Source organism: Ahaetulla prasina, chromosome 1 (genome assembly GCF_028640845.1).
Source record: "Ahaetulla prasina isolate Xishuangbanna chromosome 1, ASM2864084v1, whole genome shotgun sequence".
Classification (NCBI taxonomy): domain Eukaryota; kingdom Metazoa; phylum Chordata; class Lepidosauria; order Squamata; family Colubridae; genus Ahaetulla; species Ahaetulla prasina.
The window spans coordinates 45383178-45397125 of NC_080539.1; the positions used below are offsets into that span (position 1 = coordinate 45383178).

Sequence of the window (13948 nt, forward strand, 5' to 3'; positions counted from 1 at the left end):
GACGTGAGGGAAAAATATAAGAGGAATGGATATACTATTGTTTTTCAGAAATAAAGCCTAATTGTGTTATAATCTCTCGATCATCAACTGTAGCAAGAGTATCAAATACTGCTTCACTGTTCAATATAAGCAAAGAGTTTCCAGTAGCAGATATAGAACTCCATTATATTATTCCACTGACTTAATTTGGAGCAATATGGTGATATTTATGCATCTTTAGACTATTCCACAGGTCTGAAAAGACCCAGTGGCATTCAGTATAATTTGCTTACCCTGAACAATCCAGAGAAAAGAGCAACATCCCTAGAGATTCCAATGTAGCATTCCTCCAACATGGTGCCTTTAACAAATTGATACAACACTCATTCTCAACCAAATCAGAGCAAAATCAAATGGTCATATTTCACATTATGCTTTATTTTATATGATTTACTGGGGTACATTTTACGGGGCTTCTGTTTAACATTAACTATGAGAAAGTTTGTATCAAGAGCTTTAAGGACTCTTAGCAACCACATAGATTTTCTTTATGATGATCTATCCCTAGCTCAGTTTTTCAGGCCCAGTGGTGCAATAATCACGACTAACCGTATCCATCAGCCTTGCTGCTTCCGTTTCTTTCCATCTTTCCCATCATTAGAGCCTTCTCCAGAGAATTAGTTCTTCACATTATGTGATTTTAGTAGGATAACTTGAGGCCAGTTATGTATCTCTCAGGTTAGAACTCTGGGATGATTTATTTGATGATCCATTTGTTTGTTTTCTTGACTGTCCATGGAGCTTCATCAGGTGGAGTTAGCAAAAAATCAATAATTTATAATATTCTTAACCAAACTGGGTCCCAACATGACATTTTTCACATCTCTTACAGTGCCTGACAGGCATCATGCCTTATCAGATGTTATTTTATTTGAATTTAAACTGAAAAAAAAGGAAAACTAGTATGCTGTAAAGCCAATTATCAACTCAAACATAATATTTATTTCTAAGACTGCTTATGGATTCTGTATACCTCTTGGAGGGATCTTTAGAAATATAAATAATGGGGATCTTCAGCCCAGTTTTCTGATTCAGAGTATGACTACTCGATCTGAAGAAAAGACAGATATAAGCTGGAATGTAGAAGACTTAGAGGAGGTAGCTGGGAGCAAACAAACTAGTCTAATAAATGGATGTTTTGTCCTCTTTCACACAGCAATTTTTAGAGTGCCCATTACAACCCTGCAACATTGAAAATGTACTCACTGATCCAAAAGATTAGGGATTCTTGACTTAGCAAGTCATGCAATAGTCTACCGGTAATTGCAACCTGTCAAAGTCATGACCATGGCAATTTCAGTCTCTCTATATAAAGCAAAGACTTGGATATAATACAGCAAGAGGATATATGCCCTGCTGTATAAGACCCTAGATTCATCTATAAGACCCACAAGGACTCAGATTGTTGGGGCCAATATGCTGACTCTGTAAACCACTTAAAGAGGGCTGTAAAGCACTGTTAAGCGGTATATAAATCTAAATGCTATTACTATCTAATCCAGCAGTTTGTTTTCACAGTGGCCAATCAACTGCACTAGGAAGTCCACTAGTTTTCCACCAGATGGCCTTCAGAGAACATGACCCCAACAGTAAGTATATCCTTTGTAATCAAAAACTGCCAGGCCGGTTTGCTGGCATCTCCAGTTCAAAAATATGAAGAAACTATAATTAAAGATCCCTGTCAAAATTCACAACATGGAACAGTCATGGAACATACAAGACAGATCACTATGGCCACCAATATGTATATTAATATATATACCAATATCCTTATACTTAACAGCTTTTTAGCTAATGGAGTGAACATAAACTATGTGCTAATTGTAATTGCTGAACAAACTCAAACAACCTCATTTGCACAATAATACTAAGCCATAAACAATCCAACCACATTATAGCTTAGTGCAATGCGTGACCCCAGCTACTGTTTTGCCAATTCTATTAATGAATAATGCTGAGGCCAGGAAATGTTTTAGACAATAATTTCTGCCTTGACAATAAACATGCTTGCATGTTATATACTGCTCTACAATAATCCCAAAATGCTACGTGCTGATTGGAAATAGAAAACATTTGAAAGGGGACCTCCAATAAGACAATATGATCCATATTTTTCAGGCCCATTCATTAATTCTAAAGGCTGTTCTCCCCTTAACTGAAAAGCTACCACACACAACCACTTAGTCCTGTTAGAACTAAGCAGAAAGAAAATCATTTGTACAAAAAAATTGACAGTTAAATGACACTTTAACTCTCAACAGTAGCACAATTTACATCCCAAAACTGTCACTGTTACTGCATTCCTATTACAGCTTCTTTTTCAGCTACCATGTACTTCAGAAAAAGAAGAGAAAGAAAAATATTTTTTTGAAGAAAAGTACTTGAGTTTTAATGAATTGGCTTACTTAGCTTTAGAGGATTTCTTAGAAAATTGAGCAGTACTATATAGCCCCTGGAGGATCTCAACATTTGTCTGAGAGTGAGTATTATTATCAATCATAATTTAAACAGATTAATAAATGGTTAATACATAAATTAGTATACTAGCAAAAAGTTTCCATTTGAACAAAACTATGCCTTCTGTTCACTTAGATTATCAATCGATCGATCAATCAATCAATCTAACTTAGAATGGCACAATGGCTCAAAGGTTAAGATGCTGGGCTTGTCAGTTAGAAAGCTGAAGGTGGGGGGGGGCCTTCCAGTGGCACCACAGATTGTTGATGGTGGTCTTTTTTTAGACCGCTAGCCCCATGATCGCGTAGAGCCACTCAGACAGCGCAAATCAGCTGTCTGGCGACTCGGAAACCTTTCCCTCTGGCAAAGAGGGAATGGTGAACAATCGAGCTGAGGTAGAGCTCCCTGGAAAGCCCCAGGAATGATTCTGGAGGCTTGAGGGTGAGAGCTCCCTCATAAGCTCGACAAGCTCCGGATCCGGGGCACCTCTGCCTTGGGCAGAGCAAAACACCGTGACCACTTCTGTGACCAATATTGAAGTTGGAATGGATTTTCTTTTACCAGACAGAGCAAAATCAGGAGTACTCTAGTGGCAAGTAACAGAGTTTAACTCCTCAGTTACAATATAATTTTTTTGAAACGATCTAAGAAGAAGAAAGGGAATGGCGTTGTTGTAACAAGGCATGAAAGCGAAACTTAAGGAAATGCCTGTTAAAGCTGTCGGTGCCGATGTTACACGAAGAGACTGAATCAAAAGATTGCAAATAATAAATTTTAATTTTTTTAGTTAACGTATATTTTTTCTCTTGAAATGACTTACTGAATGCCTGAGATGTTATGTAATCTTATTTTCTGCCTGCTCCATGAGGTAGATGTGAAATGACTTAAAAAGAGGAAAGGAAATGGTGTCTTTGTTGCAATAAAGCGTGAAAGTGAAAGTTAAAGAGGTGCTTGTTAAAGATGCCGGCGCCGATGTTATATGAAGAGGTTAAGCCCAAGGAGTGAATAAGAACTGATCTATTTCATTTAATTACTGTGTTGAAGAGAAGATCCGAAGAAGATTCATTGAATTTTTTTTTCCTTTTTGTAGAGTACAAAGTTTAAAAAGAAATGGCTTTTAAGCAAACGAAGCTAAGTGTTTCTAAGGACTTTGAAATCTCGCTAGCTCAAATACACAAACTAAAAGAAGATCTGAAGGAATATTTAAAAGGCTTGATAGACCAAAAATTTAGTGAAATTGAAAAAGAAATATTGGAACTAAAAATACGGTGGAAGTCTGGAATAAGGATATGGAAAGTGTGGTGGCAGCATGTCAATGTTTTTCACAAAATATCATCCAGTTGGACGAAAGAATGGAAGAAATTAATCAAATTAATTTGAATTTGGAAAAGAAAATAGAAGAGGTTCAGAATTGAATTTGGCTGGAGACTATAAAATCCAATAAAAACCCCATTTAAAAACCCATTAGGCCAGTCCTGCGTGATGGAACAGAAATGTTTTCAGCTCACGACGAAAGGTCCGGAGATCAGGGAGTTGGCAGATACCTGATGGTAGCTCGTTCCAGAGGGCTGGAGCCTCTACAGAGAAGGCCCTCCCCCTGGGGGTCGCCAGCCGACATTGTCTGGGTGACGGCACCCTGAGGAGACCCTCCCTATGAGAGCGCACTGGTCGATGGGAGGCCACCGGTAGCAGCAGGTGGTCCCATAAATAACCTGGTCCTATGCCATGGAGCGCTTTAAAGGTGGTAACCAACATCTTGAATTGCACCCGGAAGACCACCGGAAGCCAGTGCAGCCTGCGCAGGAGAGGTGTTATATGGGAGCCACGAGTCGCTCCCTCTATCACCTGCGTGGCCGCATTCTGCACCAGTTGGAGCCTCCAGGTGCTCTTCAAGGGGAGCCCCATGTAGAGACCGTTACAGTAGTCCAGGCGGGAAGTGACAAGGGCATGAGTGACTGTGCATAGGGAATCCCGGTCTAAGAAGGGATGCGTATTTTGAAGTCCATATTGAAAAAATCTATCGGGTTAATTCTTGGTTTGCCAGACAAAGGCAGCTCCAAGAGATGTTGTGATTTACTTCACAACCAAGAAGATTAGAAATGGAATTTTACAAGAATTTTATAAAAATAAAATTCAAATAGTAGAACAAGATGAAAGAAATTCCTTCTAAAATGCTAAGCAATAGAAAAGAGTTTGCTTTTTTGGTGGAAGAACTTAGGAAACATCTGATACAGTATAGGTGGGATGTTCCAGCCGGTTTAACAGTATATTATAAAGCAAGAAAGTTTTGTCTTAATACAGTTGTTAAAGCAAGAGATTTTTATACTAATGTATTAAATCTCCCACTGTTAGAGGTTAAGATGAGAACAGGAGTGGAGAGGGAAAAATGGTGGGAGAAGGAAGGAATACAAGATAATGTTGGGAGTGCAATTATTGAAGAAGAAACATTGGGAAAAGTAGGGGATGCAGAGAAGCGAAGATTGAGCTGGGCGGAAAGAAGAAATAGTTTTAAGCGAAAAGAGTCTTCTTTTTATGGGAAAGGATAAATTATAACTGAAATATTTGAATATAATATAAGAAGAAAGGTCAATTTATATATGATTTCTGTAAAGATGTTATTTGGAGTTTGTAAAAAAAATTATCTGTGTTTGAATTTATAATTTAAATGTTGGAGATTTGATTACATATGGTTGAATTATTAATTGAATTAAAATATTTGGTAATTTATAATGATGGATGGGGAAGAAGGATTAAATGTAAATGTAAATGGTACTGTCTGAATTTTTAATCTAAATATTGGAGTGACCATAGTAATGCTATCTGATTATTTAAGGTTTGGGGTTAAATAAGGTAATGATAATAGAATAAGAGATGGAGAATGATATTATTTATTATTATGTATGATGGATTTCAAATATGGTGGACTATATAAGACATTATTTTGAAGAATAATAGGGAGTAAACTGACTTTAAATCTAATATTATCATATGGATTTTTGATATGAAACTTTAGAGTACTTAAAAGACTATTTACGAAAGAAGATTGGAATGGAGAAGAAGGACTGAAAACAGCGTAATATTACTTATTATTATGCATGATGGATTTACAAATCTGGTGGACTATACAAGATATTATTTTGAAGAATAATAGGGAGTAAATTGACTCTAAATTTAATAATAATAGTTGGACTTTTGCCATTGAAATATTGGAAGATGGAATACTGTACTTAAAAACTGTTTACGGAAGAATATTAGAATGGAGAAGAGGGACTGAAAATATTTTATGAATAGAAATATCTTTATTCTTTTTTTTTCTTTTTTTCTTTAGGATGAGGGGAGTTAAGGTACTAGGGGAGAGATGGAAATTTAAGGATTGTTTGCTTATTTTAGTTTATGTTTGTTAGGTGTTATATCCTGTATTTTGCTCTGGGAAGCTTGGGAGGTGGGGCGAGTGGGTGAAGGTGGGTGGGGGAGGGGATAGGGGATAGGGGGAGGGTTGGGGGAGGAGGAGGGGAAGTATGGGTAAAAATGTTTGTAAAACTTTTTGAATAAAAAAAAACCACTGAAGGTGGGGTTCGAATCTCAGTTCTGCGCAACAGGGTGAGCTCCCATTCTTGCCCTAGCTCTGCCAACCTAGTTGTTGAAAAGCATGCAAATGTGAGTAGATAAAGAGGTACCACATTGGTGAAAAAAGTTACTGTTTTTTGTACTTTCATGCTGATGGCCACATGATGATGAAAGCATCTCTCAAACAAAACAGGATCCCTAGGCTAAGAATTGGAGATGAGCATCACCTTTTAAAATCAGTCATGACTGGACAGGGAAAAACTTTAAACTTTTCAAAATTAAACTTATATGCCATTATCTCCTCTAGAAAGTAAAGTATTTTCTTAATTCTCTGTTTCATTAGTGGCATAATTATTACCTATAAAATATTAGAAGCAAATATTCTTGTATTTTTATCATTTGTTCAAAAAAAGAAATAGAGTAATATGTGTAATACAGTACAGACATGTAAGAAATTCCACAAAGATTCACTGAAGAAATATGGGTATAATATGCCACTAAACGATAGTGGAAGACAGACTAACAGGAAGACAAACTAATTGGAAGACCAACTATTTTTATTTTCTTCAAGTCGTTTGAAATGTTTTGAATAAAACATGAATAAAATATGTAGTAAAACTTTACACTGCATTAAGGATAACAATTTTAAGTTTGGAATCCCATGGAAGTCATATAACGACACCCTTCACCAACACGCAAATTAAACACAAGCATTAGTAAATGCTTTTTTTGTTCCAGACTTCAGAGTTAAATATATTGGCATAAGCTATGGGCCTCTCACAAATAATAGCAAAATGCCATGTCTCTTTTTGTTTCTGTGACATTAACATACCTCTTAATGACAGAGAAGTGTGATTTATTCCAAGGCTGTCAAATGCCTGAAAGTATTTCAGAGGATACCACAAAAGTATATTTTTCAAAAGTAAGATTGAAACAAGAATTCTTCAGTGATTGCAGCAAAATACAACCCAACAAGATATAGCATATATATACATAAACAGCACCAAAAGCATAGCTTCATGGTTATAATATTTAGTAATGTAAAGAAGTCTGTAGCATCCAGATCCAAAGTAGTTAAAGGAACTTTGGATCTGGCATGGAAAAAGTACAACTGACAGAACACCAAAGAAGAAGATGTGTATGTCAGTTCTGAAGCTTTTCTGCCCACTTAAGGGCAGTCCGACTAGGTGTTTGTATCATTGTTATAGATTTCCCAACTACTGTTCTGACTCTCTTTATGTATGTGGATGAGAAAATGGAACACAATGATTCCTGAGGCTTCTTCTTTACTATTGCATTGGAGTAAGAGGGGACAAAGTAGTTGTGGTGTCACTTCAGAGATTATGATCAGAAAAGAATCACAAGTTCAAGTGGTTTTAGTTATGTATCATGAGGTACCATTGATGCGGGAAATGATTCCATTTACAAAAGAATTATTTTTCCTCAAAACGTAGTCCTTTAATTCCTTTAGTTTGGTCCGGATTTCTTCTTCAGACATTTCTGTCAATGGCATTGCTTTCACTTGAGAAAGGAAATCTTGAATTATTTGTTCCCCCTCCTGAAAAAGGAAAAAAAAAGTACTTGTCAATTACTTAATATCAACTTTAAAAACACAAGTCCTTTATTTCATCATTGACCAGACTAGAATAACAAAGCAGAATAATGAGATAAAACTATTAAGCCTAAAGTAGGCAAATAAACATAAATAAAAATATATAAATACAATTGAACTGTTTTTACCCAAGTCCTGACAAATTTTGTCAACTATGTAGCAATTAACTAAGATATATATCTATATACTAGTAAACCCTTTGTGCCTGTATCCTTTAACTGGGTGAAACGGTATATCATAGGGCAAAACTTTTTTGACCAAGGTACCTAAAATGAGCTAATTTACAGAATGTAAGCAAAATCCAGGACCCAAGACTCCAGTGAAATTAAAATTTGACAAACTTTGTTAAACATTTTATGACATAATACAAAACGTCATAAAATATTTCTGGGGACAACTGCTGATGTTTGACTGTGCTATATAGTTCAACATGGGCTACTTTTCAGAGTATAAGGTGCACTTCCCCCCCCAAAAAAGAGGGTGGAAATGTTGGTGTGTCTTATACACCAAATACAGCCATTTTTGGCCTCCCGAAGCCCCACCCCACGCATTCCATTTTTGCTAAAAACAGGCCCGTTTTTCCAAAAACAGGGCATGCAGAGGCTTTGGGAGGCCTGCAGAGTGCCCCTGTGGGCTGGGGAAAGCAAAAATGGGCCTTCTTGCCGGACTTTCTCTGCGATGCGAATGTTTACAGCGGCTGACCTTCTTGCCCTGCGAGATGCCCCTCTCTCGCGGGTTTGGCCCTCCACATTATCGAGGGCCTACCTTGAGGACGGGCTTTGGAGCCCCGAGAGGTGGCATGCTAAAAATAGGAGGCTTAGGGTTTTTTAATTAGTTGTTTTAATAGATTTTTTAAGGGGAGTTTTAATGGGGATTTTAAGGGTTGGGAAGGGGGGGATGGATGTGACGGGTGGGGGGTTAAAGGGGGGGAGGGGAGTGACGGGTAGGGGAAGAAGCCCATCAGGGAGGGTATGTCCAGTCCCAGCGCGCACTCACGGCATTATTCCATCCGGTCTGAAGGCGGGGGGGAGGGGGATGTTCAGAGCGTAGAGTGTTATTCCATCTGTACGGTAAGTGGGAGAGGCAGATATGGCCGTATCGTTCCCCGGGAGCACGTGCTCGATGTCTAAAAGCGATCACGTGCTCCGGCCCCTTAGTCCTTACTCGTTCCCCGGTTGGCCAAGATCCTCAGAGCCTTGGGCTTCGGCTGATGTTGTGCAATGCCCGGTCCGTGGTAAATAAGGCTCCCTTGATTTGTGATCTTATTCAGAGGGAGTCCGCGGACTTTACAGGCATTACGGAGACCTGGTTGGGCACAGAGGGGGGTGTACCCCTGGTAGAACTGTGTCCTCTGGGTTTCCATGCATTCCATCAGCCGAGGGCCCAAGGTAGGGGTGGGGGGGTGGCGGTTGTGATTAAAGAAAGCCTAGAGCCGAGGGAGTCCACTGTGCCTCATATAACTGGTTGTGAATCCCTCCTTGTGAAGTGGGGCCATAGGAATCAGATGGGTCTGTTGATCGCGTACCTGGCTCCTTGCTGCGTGACTACAGCCCTACCTGAGCTGCTGGAGGTGCTTGCCGGGATGGCAGTTGAGATTCCCAGACTTTTAGTCATGGGTGATTTCAACTTGCCATCGGCCGGCTTGTCATCGACGGTAGCTCAGGAGTTCATGGCTTCCATGACGGCCATGGACCTGATTCAAGAAACTGATGGTCCTACACACACGGGGGGAGGCACACTAGATTTGATTTTTATCTCTGGACAGTGGATTAATGATCTGGAATTAGGAGATTTAGTGACGGAACCAGTGTCATGGTCGGATCATTTTCTCCTTCGCCTAGACTTTCGGACCGCCGCTCACCACCGCAGGGAGACGGAGCCAATGCGTGGGTTCCGTCCCAGGCGCCTGATGGACCCTGAGTGATTCCGGACGGAGCTTGGGCCGTTCCCTGAGGATCTTGCCCACGGCACGACTGAAGAACTAGTTGCGGCCTGGGAACAGGTCGCGGCTGGGGCTTTGGACCGTGTCGTGCCTTTGCGGCCTCTGACCCGGCGCAGATCTCAATTGGCTCCTTGGTTCTCTGAGGAGCTGAGGGAGATGAAACGCCGGAGAAGACGCCTAGAGAGTACTTGGAGGTCTAGCCGTTCCGAAGCTGATCGGACACTAGTGAGATCTTTTACTAAGACCTACCTAGTGGCAATGAGGGAGGCGAAGCGTTCTTACGTTTCCACCCTCATTGCATCGGCAGATAACCGCCCGGCCGCCCTGTTTCGGGTGACCCGCTCCCTCCTTCACCAGGAGGGGCGGGATGACCCCTTACAGGGACGTGCTGAGGAGTTTAACGGTTATCTATACAATAAAATCGTTCCGCTTCAGGATAGTTTAGACCAAAATTGCGATGATCCAAGTGGGATGACTGAGGCACGTCTTGTTGAGGTTGTTTGGGATGAGTTTGAGTCTGTGGCTCTCGAGGACGTGGACAGGTTGCTGGGGAGGTTACATGCAACCACATGTTTACTGGACCCGTGTCCTTCCTGGCTGGTGCTGGCTACTCAGGAAGTGACGTGAGGCTGGCTCCAGGGAATTATAAATGCTTTATTGTTGGAAGGGGTTTTCCCCGCTGCCTTGAAAGAGGCGGTGGTGAGACCCCTCCTCAAGAACCTTTCATTGGACCCAGCTATTTTGGGAAATTATCGTCCAGTCTCCAACCTTCGCTTTGTGGCGAAGGTTGTAGAGAGTGTGGTTGCATGGCAGCTTCCCCAGTACCTGGATGAAGCTGTCTTTCTAGACCTGTTCCAGTCCGGCTTCCGGTCCGGACATGGTACGGAGACAGCTTTGGTCGCGTTGGTAGATGACCTCTGGAGGGCCAGGGATAGGGGTTGTTCCTCTGCCCTGGTCCTATTAGATCTCTCAGAGGCTTTCGACACCATCGACCATGGTATCTTGCTGCACCGGTTGGAGAGTTTGGGAGTGGGAGGCACCGTTTATCGGTGGTTCTCCTCCTATCTCTCCGACCGGTCGCAGACGATGTTGACAGGGGGGCAGAGGTCGACTGCGAGGCGCCTTACTTGTGGGGTGCCTCAGGGGTCGATTCTCTCACCCCTCCTGTTCAACATCTACATGAAGCCGCTGGATGAGGTCATTAGTGGTTTCGGGGTGAGTTACCATCTGTACGCTGACGACACGCAGCTGTACTTCTCCACCCCGGACCACCCCAACGAAGCTGTCGAAGTGCTGTCCCGGTGTCTGGAAGCTGTACGGGTCTGGATGGGGAGAAACAGACTCAAGCTCAATCCCTCCAAGACGGAGGGCTGTGGATGCCGGCACCCCGGTACAGTCAGCTGCAGCTGCGGCTGACTGTGGGGGGCGAGTTATTGGCCCCAATGGAGAGGGTGCGCAACTTGGGTGTCCTCTTGGATGAGCGGCTGTCGTTTGACGATCATTTGGCGGCCGTCTCCAAGAGGGCTTTTTACCAAGTCCGCTTGGTTCGCCAGTTGCGCCCCTTCCTTGACCGGGATGCCTTATGCACGGTCATTCATGCTTTGGTCACTTCCTGTTTGGATTATTGCAATGCTCTCTACATGGGGCTGCCCTTGAAGTGCACCCGGAGGCTGCAGCTAGTCCAGAATGCAGCTGCGTGGGTAATAGTGGGAGCAACTCGCTGCTCCCATGTAACACCAATCCTGCGCAGTTTGCACTGGCTTCCTGTGGTCTTTCGGGTGCGCTTTAAGATTCTGGTTACCACCTTTAAAGCGCTCCATGGCTTAGGGCCCGGGTACTTACGGGACCGCCTGCTGTTACCCTATGCCTCCCACCGACCCGTACGCTCACACAGAGAGGGCCTTCTCAGGGTGCCGTCCGCCAGACAATGTCGGCTGGCGGCCCCCAGGGGTAGGGCCTTCTCTGTTGGAGCTCCTACGCTTTGGAATGAACTTCCCCTTGGCTTACGTCAAGTGCCTGATCTTCGGACTTTTCGCCGGGAGCTGAAAACGCACCTATTTATTCAAGCGGGACTGGCTTAGAAGTTTATTAATTTTAACTGGGGTTATTTAGATTTTAGTATTTTAAAGGGTTTTAAATTTTAATATGTTTTAAATTTTGGCCAATTTTATAATAAGTTTTTTAATTGTTTATTTTAATTGTATTTTGTTACTGTTTTTATTTTGGCTGTGCACCGCCCTGAGTCCTTCGGGAGAAGGGCGGTATAAAAATCTAATAAAATTAAATAAAATAAATAAAATAAAATACCCCCTTTTTCGGAAAAACAGGCCCGTTTCTGGACTCCCAAACCTCCCACATTTTGCGTTTTTGCCCTCCCCAGCCCCCAGGAGCACTCTGCAGGTCTCCCAAACCCTCTACGTGCACCATTTTTTCAAAAAACAGAACGTGTCAAGAGTTTGGGAGGCCTGCAGAGTGCTCCTGGGGGCTGAGAAGGGCAAAAACTTTTTTTTCTTGCTTACCTCTTCAAAATCTTGGTGCATCTTATACACCGGTGCATCTTATAGTCCGAAAAATACACTACTTTGTGGATCCGCTCCACCATCTTGCTGCCCTGTGCTTCACCCTGATTTAGATTTTAGATTTAGATTTTTAGATTTTTATACCCTGCACCCCTTCCACTTTTATTGCCCTGCCCATGCACCTGCCACTCTGTGTTCTCTACTGCCCTGAACTTTACCCTTCATTCCCCCCCACTCCTCTGCCCTACACCCCTGCACTCTGCTACCCCTGCTGCTCCCAGCTGAACTTCAGTGTCGTTGTCTTCTTCCTGATGCTGACAAGATATGTCCAGCCTGGCCCTTCATGAGGCTATTTAGCTTTGCAGACTTCCTGTGTGCAAGGTGGCAGATGTCAAAGCACGGTGTAGAGCAGTGGAGGTACAGGACAGGGCACAGAGAGACATGGACACCTGAACAGAGGACAGCCAAAAGCAGAGAGATGAAGGGAGATATGTGGATGTGGGGAACTGAAATGCACCCTGTTGTCAAAAATTCAGGAGGGCTGCCAATTTTATCAGACTGCAGGAGCACCGCAACAGACATAACTTCAAAGACCAGGCATAAATACCATTTGAACAGTCTGTTCTGAACCAAGTCACACACAGCAATAGGTGTGAGTAGAGTATGTTTATTGCACCACTCTACTTGTTATAGCAATATCCCCCAAAATTTCCCCAAGTCACAAACAGTTCAATGAGTAAATCCAAGCACACACATGAACCTGATGCAACAAGTTCCCAAGCAAACGCACCCCACAAGGAAACTCCCTGAGGCAAGTCCAGAATAAATAGTCCAAATCCAAATCCAGATCCAAACCCAGGTTCAGGTTCAGGAACAGCCAACCAGACAAACCCAAGGATCACAACACAAAATCAATATACAAGGAGCACAGCCAAAGACACGCATGAAACCAAATGGCTATCTTCACCAACCACTCCCTGCCACATGCCTGACTATGTAATACACAACCCAGTCTTCCTCATTAGGAACGGTGAGGCTGCTTCTTCATGAGCAGCCTCACCGACCTGCAAGCTTCCTGTCTCTCCGCTCTTTGCATCCGCGGATCAGGCAAGGGAGGCAGCTGTTCTTCATCAGAGGCAGCCTGTCATCAATTGTCAGTGTCAACTGATGGCAGCCGTGCCTTTCCTCCCTTTTCCTGAGTAGGTGGCCGTTCATCCATCAATTGTGCCCCCCAATGCCTGATAGACCCGGGACTCTTCCACTCCTGGGCTGAGCGCTCCTGGGGACCCTGGATCCCTGTTTCTCACAGCCCTGGTTCCGACTCATCCTCCTCTTTCAAGTCAGAAACCAAAGGGTCCATCAGACAACACTGAACAAATGATCATTAAATGAACCTATAGTTCAATATTTATTGAACCTAGTTAGGGTTTAATATTTTCCATCAAGGCAACTATAAAGAAAAATAGAAAGAGACTAGAAAGTATCTTTTATGTTCATCCATAACTCTTCGATCTTTTTTCCTATGACTATTTAAACAAGACGGACTACCACAATGAAAGAAAAAATGGAAAACATTTATTTAGAACAGTGGTCCCCAACCTTTTGGGCATCAGGGACCGGTTCCATGGAGAGACGTTTTTCTGTGGACTGAAGAGGGTGTGGTTTTGCTGCCTGCATCCTGAAGATGGGGCTTTACTTGTTCGCGAGGCCCAGTTTCTGGCATGCTGTGGACCAGTGCCAGTCCATGGACCAGGGTTTGGGTCCCCCAATTTAGAAGATACACATTTACTTAAAGAACCTGGTACACAATTA

The 13948-nt window shown here is 42.5% G+C and overlaps 1 protein-coding gene across 3 annotated transcripts in view; it reads right to left on the minus strand.

Annotated features, from left to right (window-relative positions):
- Positions 1 to 332: 332 nt before the first annotated feature.
- Positions 333 to 13948, minus strand: part of MSH2 (mutS homolog 2) — a 91031-nt gene continuing 77415 nt past the window's right edge. For 2 of the 3 annotated variants that reach the window (XM_058165009.1, XM_058165010.1), the window contains exon 11: positions 333 to 7621. In XM_058165009.1, the coding sequence (XP_058020992.1) occupies positions 7451 to 7621 (171 nt within the window). In that variant the 3' untranslated portion in view covers positions 333 to 7450. The remainder of the gene's footprint in view (positions 7622 to 13948) is intronic. The other variant, XM_058165008.1, reaches the window with a different exon arrangement.